General features: G+C 39.1%; 1 protein-coding gene and 1 pseudogene across 5 annotated transcripts in view; one reads left to right on the plus strand and one right to left on the minus strand.

The window, feature by feature from the left end:
- Cenpc (centromere protein C) overlaps positions 1–15,770 on the plus strand; it is a 59,880-nt gene extending 44,110 nt beyond the window's left edge. For 2 of the 4 annotated variants that reach the window (NM_001004098.2, XM_087582960.1), the window contains 6 exon segments: positions 7,715–7,819; positions 8,905–9,027; positions 9,674–9,769; positions 12,091–12,245; positions 14,250–14,340; positions 15,331–15,770. In NM_001004098.2, coding sequence (NP_001004098.2) covers positions 7,715–7,819; positions 8,905–9,027; positions 9,674–9,769; positions 12,091–12,245; positions 14,250–14,340; positions 15,331–15,401 — 641 coding nt within the window. In that variant the 3' untranslated portion in view covers positions 15,402–15,770. 4 annotated transcript variants of the gene reach the window in all.
- LOC148001281 (uncharacterized) lies at positions 125–5,249 on the minus strand (annotated as a pseudogene). The gene is made up of 2 exons (XR_015636834.1): positions 5,237–5,249; positions 125–5,086 (listed from the first exon to the last, which is right to left on the minus strand). The product of XR_015636834.1 is annotated as an uncharacterized LOC148001281 (transcript).
- Positions 15,771–16,358: the final 588 nt, after the last annotated feature.

Consider the following 16,358-nt stretch of genomic DNA (forward strand, 5'->3'; position numbering starts at 1 on the left):
ATACTATTTCCATTGAAAAAGTAATATTACTGAATTTCTCCATATCAGTTCATTTAATCAGGGAAAATATATCCAGATTACTATTACATACTTAGTTCTCAGAATTCCATAATGTATCATCATAACCCAGAGTTACTATTCTGTTGTTTATTTGTAAGTCCCTTACTTTCCCTCTGTTCTTTGGTGCCACCCAAGTGAAGAGGCTAGTGGGGGATAACTGCTACATAGGTGATGTTCCCAAGAGCTGCTCTCCCAGGTATCCCTAGCTCGCGCCCATCCAAACAGCTCCAGCAGTAAGTAGCAAATGAGTGAACTGTGCATTAAAATTCCATAGTTTATCAAAACATACTTGTCAGTCATAGACCATGGGATCTTCCAGCTTTGTGTGATGCAGAACCTTTGTGTTCTATAGAAAGCCATTGGTATAAGCAGTCACCCCATCACAGTTGACATAGTGTATTTCAAAGTTCATAATTTTTCTATCTTCATCTATTCATTCGTCCACTATATGTCATGTTCACATGTTTATTCTCCAGGGTGCTAGTGATCACTTCAAGATCTTTCAAATTCTGTGCATGGATTCTAACCACTAAGCTGCATTCCTAAGCTGCAGTCTTTTATTTGAAAGCTTATAAACAGATCAGTGTATTATACTATTAGTCAGCTCAGTAGCCTCTAACCTAGTAGAGGAATTCAGTCTGCACAAGTTAATTCAGATAACAACATGTTTTCTTTGTCCTTTAATAATGAATATTTTAATTTACATCAGTAACTGGCTTTTTTTGTTTTTGCTAGATGAGTTGAATGACCTTTTCTTTTCTCCCTTCTGTCTTTAGCCATTTCAGAAATTTGCTGTGCTTTCCCCTTCAAATCCTTGAGTGCCCTATCATTTTGACATTCACATATCAAGTTCTCTTCCCCCTATAATTATATCAAAACGATGCCCTTTAGGACTAGATGAGTATCTCAGTAGTATAGAGTGCTTACCTGATACTATACCCAAGGTATAGTATCCTCTAAAACAAAACAAATTTTAAAACACAAGAAGGAAAAATAATTCTTACCAAGATATCTAATCTTTTCTATTTTCCCTTCTGATCTTAGCCAAAAGCCTGAGAAATCACTCACAGATACACAGACACAGACACATAGACACACACACACACACACACACACACACACACACACACACACACATACATACATACACACACACTCATTTATATATATACAATTTTTTTTAATATCTTTGTCTTTTCTGGCTCTGTTTCTCTTGACAAATTTTTCTTCCAGTTATGAATAAAATATATTTTCTTCTTTCTTCTTCTCTCTTCAAGACAGAGTTTCTTTGTATAAGAGCCCTGGCTTTCCTGCCTCCTGAGTACTAGGATTAAAGATATGCTCCACCATACCTGGTACTTTCTTGCTTCTTTGAATGCCTTTTGTTTTGATTTTTCTTTTTAAAACTCATTGTGTAGACCAGGCTAGCCTAGAACTCAAGAGCTCTACTTGCCTTTGTTTCCAGAGGGCTGGGATCAAAGACACTACCTGGCTTGTCAGGTGACTTTTTATGTCATTCACTATGGACCTACAGTAGGGATAATTAGCTCTAATTCTGAACCATCTATCTGCTACACACTGCCCATACTTCCCAAGGTTCCTCTCACTGATAGGAACCTATTTCCTTCATTCAGTGAGTCGCTTACCCTACTCCTTTCTGTCCTGGGCTTTCTGTCCTGACCTCAAGATGTTTGCTTTATCAGACAGATGTACAATCTTTGATTAAACTAAAAGACTCAAGGGAAATCCTTCGGATTTCTAATGTCCCACTGCTGCAAAGTTCCATCTTCTCCAAGAACTTGTAGATACTGTGGTCTCCCCCAAAGACAAGCCTGTCCTGTCTTTGAAGTTCAGCAGAACTGAGTTTAGTTTTGTACCTGAACGCCTGAAAACTGCTACCAGACAATAGGCTGGGTAATTATAAGGTTCACCCCCATTCGTCTACCTGTGCTGGGGACTACTAACTTGTGTTTGTTTTATGTCCAAAAGTCACTGTTGCTCAGGGGATGGACTCAACTTCAGTGCCTAACTACATGAATAGAAAAAGCAAATGCAATCACTATGTGTACACAGAAGTATTATTCAGCCACCAAAGAGTGAATTTCTGTGATTTGTAGAAATACATATGGAACCCAAGGATGAAATAAATCCAACAAGGAAAGACAAACACCACATATAGATTTTAAACAGTAATGATCTTAAAGGAGAGAAATAGAAGTTATTCCTGGAACCTGGGGCGGAGGTGGAGGGAGAGTGGGGAGAGGACAGTAATGAGTTCAGTATGCAGCTCTAAGATTAGCTCCCAGTGCTCCACAGCATACTGGGTAACTGCACAGAACTCACCCAAGCTCTTAACTTAGCTAACGGAAGCGAGGTGTGCTGGTACATGCCTTTAACCCCAGCACCCAGCTGTAGTGGCAGCATGTCTTTATGAGTTCAAAGCCAGTCTGGTCTACACAGGGAGTTCCAGGCCAGGTAAGACTGTACAGTGAGACTGTCTCAACAACAGCATAAAGCTAATAGAGAGGATTTTCGAATATTCCTAACAGAGAAGTGATAAATATATAAAGTAATACACATTATGTCAGTTACTCGGGTCTGATCATTACACATTATATATATATATATCGAAATGACACATTGTACCCCCAAAATACATACAACTTGTAGATGGCAATTATAAAACAAACAATATTTCACGTATATTGTACAGTTTTTAGCTGTTTAAGGCAGGAGAGTCCATCTGGCTCATTCCTCCTCCACAGTAGAAAGCAGATGTCTTTACAAACACATTCGCTGGTTAAAACAGACAACTTTTTGCGGTAATATAATGAACACAACTCCTTCACCCAAATCCCTTGAGTAGGATCACACTAATTACACTCTTTGAATCATCGGTTTGAACTCTCACTCAGAGTGTCCTTTGTTAGCATCCTGTAGTGGTCCATGGGTTGTCTCTTTCAGATGAGATCTCTGGTTCACTTGCTTTTCTCCTGTTTTATTCTTCTAACTTCTGACTAGAGGCTCTAGCATTATCTCTAGAGGTACTAAGACCATCATTACCATGACTTATCGCACGTGCACTAAGCTGCGTCTTCTGGGGAAACTCCTTTTCATACCATCTACTCCTACACACGGTCTCTTTTCTGCATTCTGGTTCCCAGCTCCTAAAGCTTTCTCAGCAGTCATGGTCTTGATAGACTCTTCTGCATATTCTCAAGAAGTGTGAGGCACACCTGAACGCGACTGACAGCATCCCTCCAAGCTGCCTGCATTTACATGGCCTCTATTATGACCTTTGTGATGTTTGATAAGGTGTGACTTCTTGTTGAAGGTACTTCCATACTGACTGCACCGACAGCACTCATCTCTTGTGTGAATTGGCTCATGGCTCATTAGATGTGGTTTTCTAGGGAAAGATTCCCCACATTCACCACAAGTATAGGGCCTCTCTCCTGTATGGATTCTCTGATGGACCATAAGCTGTGTCTTCTCCAAAAAAAAAAAAAAAGAAAGCTTTTTCACAACCACTGCATTATGCCTTCTCTCCTGTATGATGCCTCTGATGCTTAATGAGTTGCAAAGGGTTTCTTCCCTGTGTGAATTCTCTGATGTTGAAGGATCTGTGGCTTTCCCACAGGCACTACATTCAAAGGGCTTTTCCCCAGTGTGGGTTCTCCCACCGTCACCGCATGTGTAGGGTTTCTACCGGTATGTGTTCTCTGCTGTGATACAACACTTGACTTCTGGGGGAAGGCCCTCCCACACTCATTGTGTTTGTAAGGTTTCTCCCCAGAGTCCGTCCTCTGATGTGTCAGGAGCTGTGACCGTCCAGGGGATGTTCTCCACACTCCGCACATCTCCGTGGCTTCTCTCCTAAGTGACTGTTTGGATGTCTCATTAGCTGTGACTTCTTGAAAAAGACTTCTTTACAGTGATAACATTGATAGTTCTCTCCTGTATGGGTCATGCAATGTTTAGTAAGTTGTGGCTTTCTGATGAAGGCCTCACCACATTTCCTGCTTCTCTGTGGTTTCTCTCCCATGTGAATTCTTTGATGCCTAATGAGACATGAGTTCCTCCTAAAGGCGTTTTTATATTCACTACATACATACGGTTTCTTCTCTCTATGTGACCTCCAATGAGTAATAAGCTGTGAATTCCAGAAGAAAGCTTTTCTACACTCACTACATTTATAGGGTTTTTCTCCTGTATGTGTTCTTTGGTGAATGATGAGTTTCAATTTCGGAGAGAAAGCTTTCCTGCAGTCACTGCGATGATAAGGTTTATTTATTGTGTGAATCATCTGCCTGTTTTGCTGTGGTTTCCTGCTGTAGGCTTTCCCATGTGCACAGGGCTTCTGTCCAGCATGAATTCTCTGTTGCTGAATGACCAGGGACTTCCCACCGACGTTCATCACAACCATCTGGTTCTACTGAGTGAGTCTTTTGGTGACTAGGAAGCAGGGACTTTTGTGCAAAAGTTTTCCCACATTCATTGCACTGATAGGGCTTCTCTCCTGTATAATTTTTCTGGTGTACAGTAAGCTGTGATTTCTTGTTAAAAATTCTACCACATTCCAAACAGATTTCTGAATGTGTCATTTGATTTGTAATGAGCTGCGACTCATTACTGCTTGCTTTTCTATACTTATTACAATCATGGAATTTTCTTTTATTTATAGAGTCTATCAAATGTTAGATAAAATAATAATTTGTTACTGATTTTACTTTTTATTCTTTTATAGTTACTTTTTGGAATAAAAAATTTAAAGGATTTTTTTTTTTTTCACATGGACCACCTATATGGAACAGAGTTCATGCTTGACTGGCCTATTTCCTCCAAACATTAGCTCCATTGCTTCTCTCCATTCTTTTAAGCTTGTCTTGTTTATCTTGAGGCCATAGTTCAGAACAACTGTCTAGCCAGATTTCTAAAAAGTTTTGACTTAGGATTTCTTCATCCATTATCCTTGACTCTTGCTGGTCTAGCTTGAAAGCCACATCAGGTTTGATGGTTTGATTCCCTTTGATTCAGTCATCTTCTGTTATACTCAAGAAACTCAGTATGTCATGATGTTTTTCTGTCCTGATTCCAGGGAGAAATCTTTGGAACCTAAGAACACATTCTCAGTCTTGAATAGACCTTTTGTTTTGTCTCACAGGAACTGGTTTACTCCTGAGAGACATGGCCTGGCATTTGCCTGCAATCCTTCAGAATGCCCCAGGCCAATCAGAATGCCCAAGATTAATAAAACAAATGGCAGTACATGCTGGCATAGATGTAGAGAAAGGTTCATCCATTGCTGGTGGGAATGCAAAGCTATACAGCCACTATGAAAATCAGGAAGGAGGTTTCTCAAAAAACTATTCCCCCTTTTTTTATTTTTGTTTGTTTTTGTTTTCTTTTTCAATTAATTTATTCACTTTACATCATGATTGCACACTCTCCTATCCCCCTCGCACACAGCCCTTCCACTCATCCCCTCTTTCCTTACCTCTGAGAAGAGGATGTGTCGTGTCCCCCCATCCCCACCCCCACCCCCAGGTACCAACCCACCCACCCCCAGGTACCAACCCACCCTGGCATCCCAAGTCACTGCAAGTCTAGGTACATCCTCTCCCATTGAGGTCAGGCAAGGCAGCCCAGTTAGGGCATCAGAATACGGGATCTACAGGCGGGAACAGAGTCAGGGACAGACCCCCTTCCCCAGCCTCCCTGCTCCAGCCGTTGCAGGACCCACATGAAGTTTGCAAGTATTTTATTGAGAATTTTTGCAGCTATGTTTATAAAGGAATTTGGTCTGTAACTCTTTCTTGTTTGGGTCTTTGTATAATTTTGCTGTCAGAGTAATATTGGCTTTGTAAAACCAATTAGGAAATAACCCTTTAGTTTCTATTCTGTGGAATAATTTGAACAATATTGGTGTTAGTTCTTTCAATTGTGGTAGGATTCTGTACACATCTATCCTTGGGCTGTGTTTCTTTCCCTTTTTGGGGGTAGTGGAGAGGCTTAATTATTGCTTCTATTGTACTTGTTAGATATCTTCTGTTCACATCGTTTAATCTCGATTTTACTTTGGTAGGTGGTATATATCAAAAGCTCAATTTCTTTAAGATTTTCTGGTTTGATTTGTTTTTTCCTGGTCCCATATCTTGATGGGTATTTTTCCTTAGATTGGGAAAAATCTTTTTTATCATTTTATTAAAAATATTTTCAGGCTGGAGAGATGACTCAGTGGTTAAGAGCACTGACTGCTCTTCCAGAGGTCCTGAGTTTAATTCCCAGCAACCACATGGTGGCTCACAACCATCTGTAATGGGATCTGATGCCCTCTTTGGTGTGTCTGGAGACAGCTACAGTGTACTTATATATAATAAATAAATAAGTATTTAAAAAATATTTTCTATGCCTCTGACCTGTGTTTCATCTCTTTCCTCTACATATACTATTCATACGTGTGGTCTTTTTGTAGTGTCCCATGTTTCTTGAGTAGTTTGAGTCTGGGTTTCTTACAGTTTAACACCTTTTATGACTAGCTGTTTGTTCTGTTTTCTTTGTCACTTGAGAGTCTCTCCTCCTGTGTCTCTCATTGATGAGGCTTCTGAGGAGTTTGTTTGATGTCCTAAGCGCTCTATTTTCAGTTTTACTTTTGTCTGAGTTTTCTTTCCTGGTTCTTTTCTTGTTGGTAAATTCTACCTTCATGTCTGGACTTGTTCTTGTGATTTCACTCATCTCTGTGTTTTCCTGATCTTCATTAACACGGTTTTTCATATCCTCTTTAACGCCTTGGAGCGTATTTGTTTATATTTTGCAGTTCTTCGCTGTGCTTCAGCTAAAATGTGTTTCCTGGGGCCGTTACAACAGGGTGCAGGCTCTGGGGAGGCGTCTTGGTTATTAATGTTTGTGTTTGTGCTGGAATCTAGACTTCTGAAGTTAGACTCTTGGAGTGTTTCTTGGCATAGCTCTCTGTTTTGTCTTTGTTGTATGGTGGCTGTTCTTGTCTTTCTTGCTATTGCCTATTCTGGGTCCTAGCCAAGTGTGATTTGGGATCCCTGATTCCCAGCTAAATGTGGTGACTGGTGTCCCTGTAGATGTTCTCTGGGTCTATGAGAAGTCACAAAGGAATGGAGATGGGATAGAAGGAAACTCTGAGAGGTGTGGTGGGGAAGAACTGTCTACACTGGAAGGCTGGGTCCCAAGGGCTTAGGAATGAGCTGGGAGGCGTTGCTCAGGTGGGCAGGCTGCAGCAGGACTAATTTGTCTAGGGAGTCTAGAATGGGGAGCAGGAAGGAAGATAAAGTTTATGCACCTGGTGTATAGCACAAATGACTGGAAGTCCCTGGTTAAGAGTGGTTCTGTAGGTTAGCAGTAGTCATAAACTAAAGGAATCTCATATTATAACATGGATTCTGTTAATATATAGAGTGTAGCCTTGGTCAGATAAGATAATACCACTAATATTCTCACACATGGATATTATCAAGTTTTTATTTCTTGGCCAATGTAGAGGCTTCATTTTTCATGGGCTGTATTTGTACAGACATCTAGAAATGTGGTGATTTTTGTCTCTTAATGGGAACATTATGTTCTAAGAGTTAATATGCATCTTTCTACTATTGAATATTTTGAATCTTTGTTTAACTTTTGACAGTATTGCCCTCCAACTCACCAAATGTTCGTAGATCTAATAGAATACGTTTGAAACCTCTGGAATATTGGCGAGGGGAACGAATAGATTATCAAGAAAGCTCATCAGGTAAGACCTAATTTAGAGTGAAATATCTCATAAATGGAGGAATTATTGCTCTAATTTACCATATGACAGGCCTTATTCTACACATTTATATACATCACCTCATTTAATCACCACCGACTCATCCCCCACACACATCCATTCACAAATAAACACATTAAGAATAGGTTTCAGGGTTGGGGATTTAGCTCAGTGGTAGAGCGCTTGCCTAGCAAGTGCAAGGCCCTGGGTTCGGTCCCCAGCTCCGAAAAAAAGAAAGAAAGAAAAAAAAAAGAATAGGTTTCAAATTCAGATTTGTCTCATTATTATAGAAATGCTGATTTTGTTTCTCTTTTATAACTGGCTATTTGACTTATTTTGTAGACATTGCCCTTTAGATATCTGAAGTTTTTAATTGTCCAATGTGAATCCCTTTTAAGGTGTATTTTATTTCAGTGATATGTGTGGGGGTAGGTGTGAGGATATGCACAGAGGCAGAGTCACTGGAGTCCTCTGGAGCTGGAGTGACAGGTGGTTGTGAAGTGCCCCGCATGGGTGCTGGCACCTGAACGCTGGGCCTTTATAAGAGCAGTACAAAGTCTCTCCTGGTGAATCATTCTTCTAGCCCAAAATGAAACATAGCGGAACATGAGAAAATTAATATCTGATAAAGATGATACCTTCTCATTCTTAGCAACTCTTCTCTTTATAGAGAGATCACAAGGAGCTAAATGTTGAAGTTACTTCTCTATTTAGTGGATGTAGCTATGTTAAAGGACACTTCAGTAAAGGACACTTACTGCCTCCCATTCATTACCAGTTTCTGCAGCTCTCTTTTTTGTTTTCGTTCTTTCTCCACTGAAAAGTTGATTTCAACTGAGTAACAATCCGTTGAGTCTGACTTCATCTGTGCTTGTAGACTTAGGAGTGTTAGAGACTCAATTGAAATTGGTTAAGATTTGTGTCTTTTTAACAGCTGTAGCATGTAGTGACAGTGATATTTCCCTTGGTACTTACTTTGAAATGAAATCTAATATATTTAAATGTTTTGCGTTAAACTTTTGATGTCCCCAGAAATGCTATTTTTGCTTTTTTTTCTTAAATTTTAGGAAGACTTGTGCTTGAAATAGTGTCCCCAGCTTCAGAATCAGTGAAAAGAAAGGCCAAAAGAAATCTGGACAAAGTCAACAAAGAAACTAACAAGAAACGGATCCATCTTGATAACCCTACAAGTATGAACCTGTTTTTCACATAACTTAGATTTCATACCTCCTAAAACTTCAGATATAATATTCTCATCAGGAAATCTCACTTTGGAATGCCATATTCCCATTTTGAACAGAAGACAGTTTTATTTTATTTTATTTCATTTTTTATTTATTTATTTTTTTCCAGAGCTGAGGACCGAACCCAGGGCCTTGCACTTGCTAGGCTAGCGCTCTACCACTGAGCTAAATCCCCAACCCCGACAGTTTTATTTTTATAAAAATAACTATATAGTATAAATATTTCCTCACTTAGTCATATGAGCCTTCCCTTTTCTACGTTCAAAGTATGGTTGCAGTAGACATGTAATGAACTTTTTTAGAACTTTTTTATAATTGCAGCTCTGAGGGAATATGCAAATCATCATTTAGTCTTTTGAAATCACAAGTTGACATATGTCTCACAGAGGTATTGGCTTTACATTGAATCGTATGTCTTAGAATTTGAATTTTTGTTTATTATTATGCTAACTTTATAAACAGAAAGTAGTTGCTAAATTGTCAGTTTTCTTTACAACTTGTTTCTAATTATATTTTGTACTGATTTTCTCTATTTTTATAATGGAGATAATTTTAAGTAAGTACTTTTGTTTCAGTGGCATTTGTTTTACAGAGACTAAGATAAAGGTGAGTCTGGATATTCCTCTGGGAGATCCCTTCCAGGCAACATTGGCAAAGGACCCGGAAACAAGAGAGATTGTCCCCATGGGTAAGCTCAGGAGTGATTGTGAACATCAGAGAAGCTACTGAATGGTTGGGTGTCTCCGTGTGCCCTCTCTTTCCTCCCTCATCTTTCTTTTCCCCTTTGCCTCGTCCTTCTCTCTCTTCCCTCCCCCTCTCTCAGCACTAAAATTTATTCCAGTAACCAGCCCCTGTGAAAATAATTATGGATGCGCATTGATCTCACATTCAGTATCATATGTTTGTATTCTGGATTCTGGAGCTCAAGTGGTGCTACTACCTGTCAGGTGTGTTATCCCCTTTAGCACTGCCTGGGATTCTGTAACTGAGAAGATACACGAGGAGCTTTTAATGAGAAATCACGGAAATTAACTGATATGCCCCAGGATATGCTCCATGCAGAACTGGGGCACACACTGTCTTCTGAACCTCTGGACACCGATAATTATGAACATGACTGTTCATAGCGTCAATCACCCCATCAAACATTAGCTTAAATGTTAAGAGTCTAGAAGCCTCATGCTATATTATCATATAGACAGTAAACATTTAGTGTCTAGGAGGCCATACATAATCCTGAGGTATATAGTAGTGTAGGGACTAGGGTATACGTGGGTGTTTACCAGTCAAGCAGTATTCACATGTAGGAAGTACTTATTTTAATAACTGAAAGGACTGACTGTGGAGAGACAGCATAACCAAGACATTTAGTTGGGGACCTGCTCACAGGTTTACAGGTTAGGCCAGTCTCATCATGGTGGCAAGCACGACAGCAGGGACGGCAGGCATGGTGCTGGAGGAGGAGTGGAGAGCCGACATCCTGATCTGCAGGCAAAGACAGACACTGGCCTTGACATTGGCTTTGAAGCCTTAAAACAGCCCTTTCCCGCCCCAGACACACTTCCTCCGACAAGGCCACACCTCATCTTTCAAACTCTCACTCCCTGGTGACTAAGCAGTCAAATATATGAGCCTGTGGGGGAATTTTTATTCAGACCACAGAAATGATAACTCTTCCTCCAAGTCAAACAGATTGGATAACCTACAAGTCACTAATGGTATTACCACTTGAGTTTCTCTATGAACTCTTAGTTTACATTTACCACCTTTCGATAACCTCTGACCAGAGTTATTCTCCCTTGATATGCTTATTCAAGGCAGGAGAAGGTAAAGTACAGAAAGTATTGTTCAGTGTGAAAACATAACAAGCTCTTCCAGGCTAGGAAAATAGTTTCTCAACATTTCATTGCTCTGTGTGATTCCCAATCCCCAAGACAAGGTTTCTGTGTGTCCCTGTCTGTCTGGGCTCACTCTGTAGAGCAGGCTGGTCTGGAACTCAGCTTTCTGCCTGTGCCTTTTGAGTGCTGACATCAAAGGTGTTTGTTTTAACCTTTATTTGTTTGAATAGTCTGCATTTTCTTATTGCACTGTATACATGACCCTTAACCTTCTCAGCTATCTAGCAATATACCCTGGAAGCTGATGATAATGTGTTAAGAGGCTTGGAAGGTTTATAAGCACAAAGGAAACCTGAAATGAGACAATGATGATTTAGCCAAACCTTGTATTTTGCTTTCTTGTAGTTTTTACTTAATGAAGTAAAAATGTTTCTTTTTAATCATCAAATGACAAAGGCCGACTGTTGTTGTGGTGACACATTTTTATTTGGATCATGTTAGGCTTTGTAGAGACCTAGAGCTTGCTATTGTGTCCCCAATACAACTGTGGCATTAGTGTTAAGGGAAGGGAAATACCAGAGTGCTTAGCTGACACCAGTCACTCTTCCTTTGCCAGGCACAAACTCTTCGATGTTCTCAGAATCGGTTTAATACCTTTTACAAGAAGGAAATTAAGGCGTAGAGACAGAGATTAAATAGTCGAGAATCACAGAGCTTATAGTCCAGGCCGAATGTGACCTTTGGCCTTCTAGCTCCAGAGCCAGTGATCTTACCCTGCCTGTATGTTAATACATAGACTATTAGAACATACAGTGTACAGTAGTAACACATCTGTGTCATTGAGTTCTCTATTGCAGTAGGGGTTCCTGTGTGTTAATACATAGACTATTAGAACATACAGTGTGCAGTAGTAACACGTCTGTGTCATTGAGTTCTCTCTTGCAGTAGGGGTTCCTGTGTGTTAATACATAGACTATTAGAACAGACAGTGTGCAGTAGTAACACGTCTGTGTCATTGAGTTCTCTATTGCAGTAGGGGTTCCTGTGTGTAGCCCGGGTGGACTTGCAATTTGCAGTTCTTTTACCTCAGTTTCCTAAGTGCTAAGTTATAGGCCGTTAAACATGTCTAGTTTGTGATTGTTTTGTTTGCGTATTATTATTTTTCCCCTAGATCTTATAAGACCACGAGATACATACCACTTTTTTGTTGAGCAACATGGTTTGAAAGTTTATAAAACATTGAATACAACATTTTTTTCTACTGGAAAATTGGTTTTAGGACCCCATGAAGAAAAAGGAAAACAGCATGTTGGTCAAGATATATTAGTGAGTATATATCTCCACTTATTTCTGTTTTTCTGAAGTACAACTGATTCTTTTTCTCTGATGATATGCTAAAAATCTACTTACTTGGTAGGGAAGTCCCATAATTACACTGCACAAAGAAATCTTCCATTTATTTTATCTGTTGGGAGTTAACCAGTCATTTACAAATCATTTACAAATACCCCTGTTGGGGCAGGTAGCGAGGGACTTGTGCTGCTGCCTCTGGGTAATTACAGAGGATTAATCAACTACTGCTACATATATGCACACAGACACAGACACACACACACACGCGCGCGCGCGCGCGCGCACGCACGTAACAACAAAGGAAAAAGTGGACATGGATCTGAAAGAGCAAGGAGGGGTAATGAATGGGGGTTGAAGTGAGGGAAGTTAAGGGAGAAATGATACAAATATAATCTCAGAAAAAAGAAAGGAAGACATTTTAAACAATGTTTCTTACGGCTTTAAAAATGTACAGAGTATTCTTTTCTGTTGGATCCTTATTGTGTTTTAGAACTTTGCTTCCACCTGTCTACCTGTAACTTAGTTGAACAATAGTACTGTAGATTCAGTGTTTCCAGAAATGAATGTGTATTCTCTGTTGGGAGCCTGAAATGTGTTTGCTGAAGGCTTACTTCCTTCAGGGGGGGAAGTGAGAGCAGAAGGGAGAGAGGACGGGAGAGAAGAGGAAGGGGAGAGGCAGAAAGGGAGAGGACATTGTGGTGTAAGTCACTTGAAGGGCACTAAATGTCTCTCATGATGGCTCCATACTAATTGAGAATTAAGATTTGAAAGTAGGAACTTTGCTGAGAAGCTAGTGGTAGCCACACCCCACAGTTTGCAGGCTTGATACCTAGATTTATTGTTTAAAAAAAAGATTAATAGAATGCCTACATATGAGTAATTGTGAAGTTTGCCACTCCCCAAATTTGAAGCTCACACAGCTGAAGGACTCTGGTTTTGGTGGGGAACGGGGGCGGCATTGAGACAGGGTTTCTTGTGTAGCCCCAGCTGTCCTGGAACTCACTCTAGACCACACTGGCCTGGAACTCGGAGGTTCACCTGCCTCCAGAGTGCTGGGGTTAGAGGTCTGCGCCATCACAGCCTGGCCCTACTTCTTTCTTAATCTTGATGTTTAAACATGTGAGATGGCTTGTTTGTTTTGTTTTGTTTTGTCATTCCTCCCTACTCACAAAAGGGATTTGGCTTCTTATCTTTGGTTCATCATTCTAGTTGAGAACTATTTTGCCAGAAAACATGTAATCTTTGAAGAAGCAAGTATAACATTTTTCTTTTTAAGAAAAGTTTACTGCTAAAGTAAGTGGTTCTGACTTTTCATAACATCGAATGAACAAAATTAGAATAAAATTTAATTAGGGTATTATTATTATTATTATCATTATTATTATTATTATTTTTGCCCTAACAAAGAACCACATACTAGTGGCTTAAAGTAGTGGCCTCTACCTTGCTGTGGCCACACAGGTGGCAGGCTCGGCTGGGTCGTTTGAATGACGGCTCAGGGATGAAGATGCCGACAGCCTGCTCTCTTCTAAGAATGAGTCTGTTTACTGATTTTGTTGTGAGAAGTTACTTTCCATGTGAGGTAGAGCTGCTGTGCTCAGTGTTCTGTGGACGTTGGCAGCTCTGAGGACCAGCGATGTTCCCTGGCTTTATGGCGACTTGGCTTCACCACCGGCAACAGTGCAAAACCATGTTGGTTAAAATTGCTCTTTTTGCCTCATTTCTCCACTCCGAGTGTGTGTGTGTGTGTGTGTGTTGGGTGAGTGGAGTTTCTCTATAAGGTTTGTGTGATTAGGTTGGGTTTTAGGTAAAATTAAGGATTACTCCCTGTTCCAAGATCCTTTTGTCACATAAGATGTATTTCCAAGTTCTGCAAATTAAAATGCAAACATCTGTGAAGAGTTATTTTCATTTAAGAATTTCTGTAGCATAGTCATGGTTCAATTTGAAATGAGATTTTTATTTTTAATTTTACAGGTTTTTTATGTTAACTTTGGTGACCTTCTATGTACATTACATGAAACACCTTATATGCTAACGACCGGGGATTCATTCTATGTTCCTTCAGGTAAGAACACTTAGCATCTTTTAGATTCATATTGTGTCGTGTCAGAATCCTGGTAGTGTATAGTTCCTTTCATGTAAAAGCTACAGTGGACAAAATAAACTACCATGTTACTATGCCAAAGCAGTTTAGAACATAGTTTCCTTTCATTAAGTAAGTATATCAGTTTTTGATGTGTGAAATTCAGGCAACTTTATTGCTAAATAATAAAAGTATTGAGTAGAAGCTGTGCTGTATTTCAAGCCATAAGGGAAGTTAATTCTGCAGTGGTATTTCCTATGATATTATATAGCCCTTTACTTTTGACTACTACAATATAGGTTATTTTAATTTATTTGCTTGTTTATTCTTTCATTCAGTAAGTATCATTAATAGTGTCCTGTGGTACCAAGAATTGCTTTTTAAGTTTAAAATAAATGGAAAAGAGAGAGAAAAATTCCACCTTAAGTACACATTGGGATGAATATTTTAGCTATATTTATATACTTTTGTCTTGAGGTGCTGGGAATTGAACTGAGACCCTTTTCTTATTGCTGGGCAAGTGCTCATTGAGTGCACCCCAGCCCCACACTCTTTTGTTTGAATGGATATCAGCTTCTATGTAGATCTATGTAGAGGAAGTCACAGTGATGTCTTACATAAGCAAGCCTGTCGTATGTGTACTATATCGGACACTCTGTTAAAATTACTAATTAAAAACAGCCTTTGGCTTTAAAAAAAAACCACACACATTTTTAATTTAACTCTGCCTTTGTAATACAATGATGGGAAATTTATGTTTTTCCAGATTCTCACTGAATCAGGAGGTGGTGATTAACTTTCGCGTCTTTGGATTCATGAGTTACTTTAGGTTAGATAACTGATTCATGTTACATACTTGTATGTGTTAAGTGGTGAAGAAATACTCAGGAAGAAATGATTCTCGAGGAAACAAATATATCTTTTTGTTACTTTACTTAAAATAATTGTATTTTCTTGTTTCTTTTCTTTTAGGTAATCATTACAACATTAAAAACCTCTTGAATGTGGAAAGTTGTCTTCTTTTTACTCAAATAAAAAGGTGAAATAAAAGTGTATGTATATAAAATAGATTGTTTATATGTAAATTTTTGTAACTGATTATTTTAAAGTAAAATTTTTGTTTAGTTTTGCATTAGTTAATCATTTTATACTCCTTGTTAAACATTTCATAGTCTTGTATATGTCTTTTGGTTTTTCCTCGAGTGTAAATACTGTGCTTACTGTTGACCATTTTGTTGGTGTTGCTTTGATAATATTGAAAAAAAAAGAACAACAAAAGAAACTAAAATCACTGTTCCCACAATATAATATCCATCTGCTATCAAAGAGCTGATTGATGTGTCCATTCATTTGCTGTAGTTGGTTCCAAATATCAATTGTAAATCGTTGATCATTAAATAATCGAATAGAAAGCTGTGGTAAGTGTGCTGAATTAATTTTCATGGCTGCTGTAACGAAATGATTTAAACCACTGGGATTTGTTTTATGTATTTCTTGTCTGGGTGTTTTGAGGGTTGAAGTGTGACTTTAAGGTGTCCTCAGAGCAATGCTGACTTACTTCTGTAGAAGGGAATCATTCTGTTTTTTTTTTTTTCCTACTTTCTTATATGCTTCCTATCTTTGGCTTTCCTTGTACCTTGAAGACTACAAGATTTGCCTCTTTATCAAATGTCTTTTCTATTGCTGTGATAAGATTACCATGATCAATGCAAATTTTGTAAGGAAGTATATATTTGAGGCTTATAGTTTCAGGGGATTAGTCCATAATTATGTTACAGGGAGATCTTACATGTAGATCTGAGAGACCAAATATTTTGGGTTCAGACTCTGTCTTAGAAAAGCTGACTTAAGTTTAAATTCAAGTAAACTAACAGGCTGGTACCTAACTCCAGTTTCCTGGCTAACCCCAACAAGACCTGCGTCTCCAGGTTATTACCCCCAAAATCTGCACCTCTGGGTTACAAGCCTGCCCCTGTCTAATAACCACCAATTAAGAGGAA

Source organism: Rattus norvegicus, chromosome 14 (genome assembly GCF_021556685.1).
Source record: "Rattus norvegicus strain SHRSP/BbbUtx chromosome 14, alternate assembly SHRSP_T2T, whole genome shotgun sequence".
Classification (NCBI taxonomy): Eukaryota; Metazoa; Chordata; class Mammalia; order Rodentia; family Muridae; genus Rattus; species Rattus norvegicus.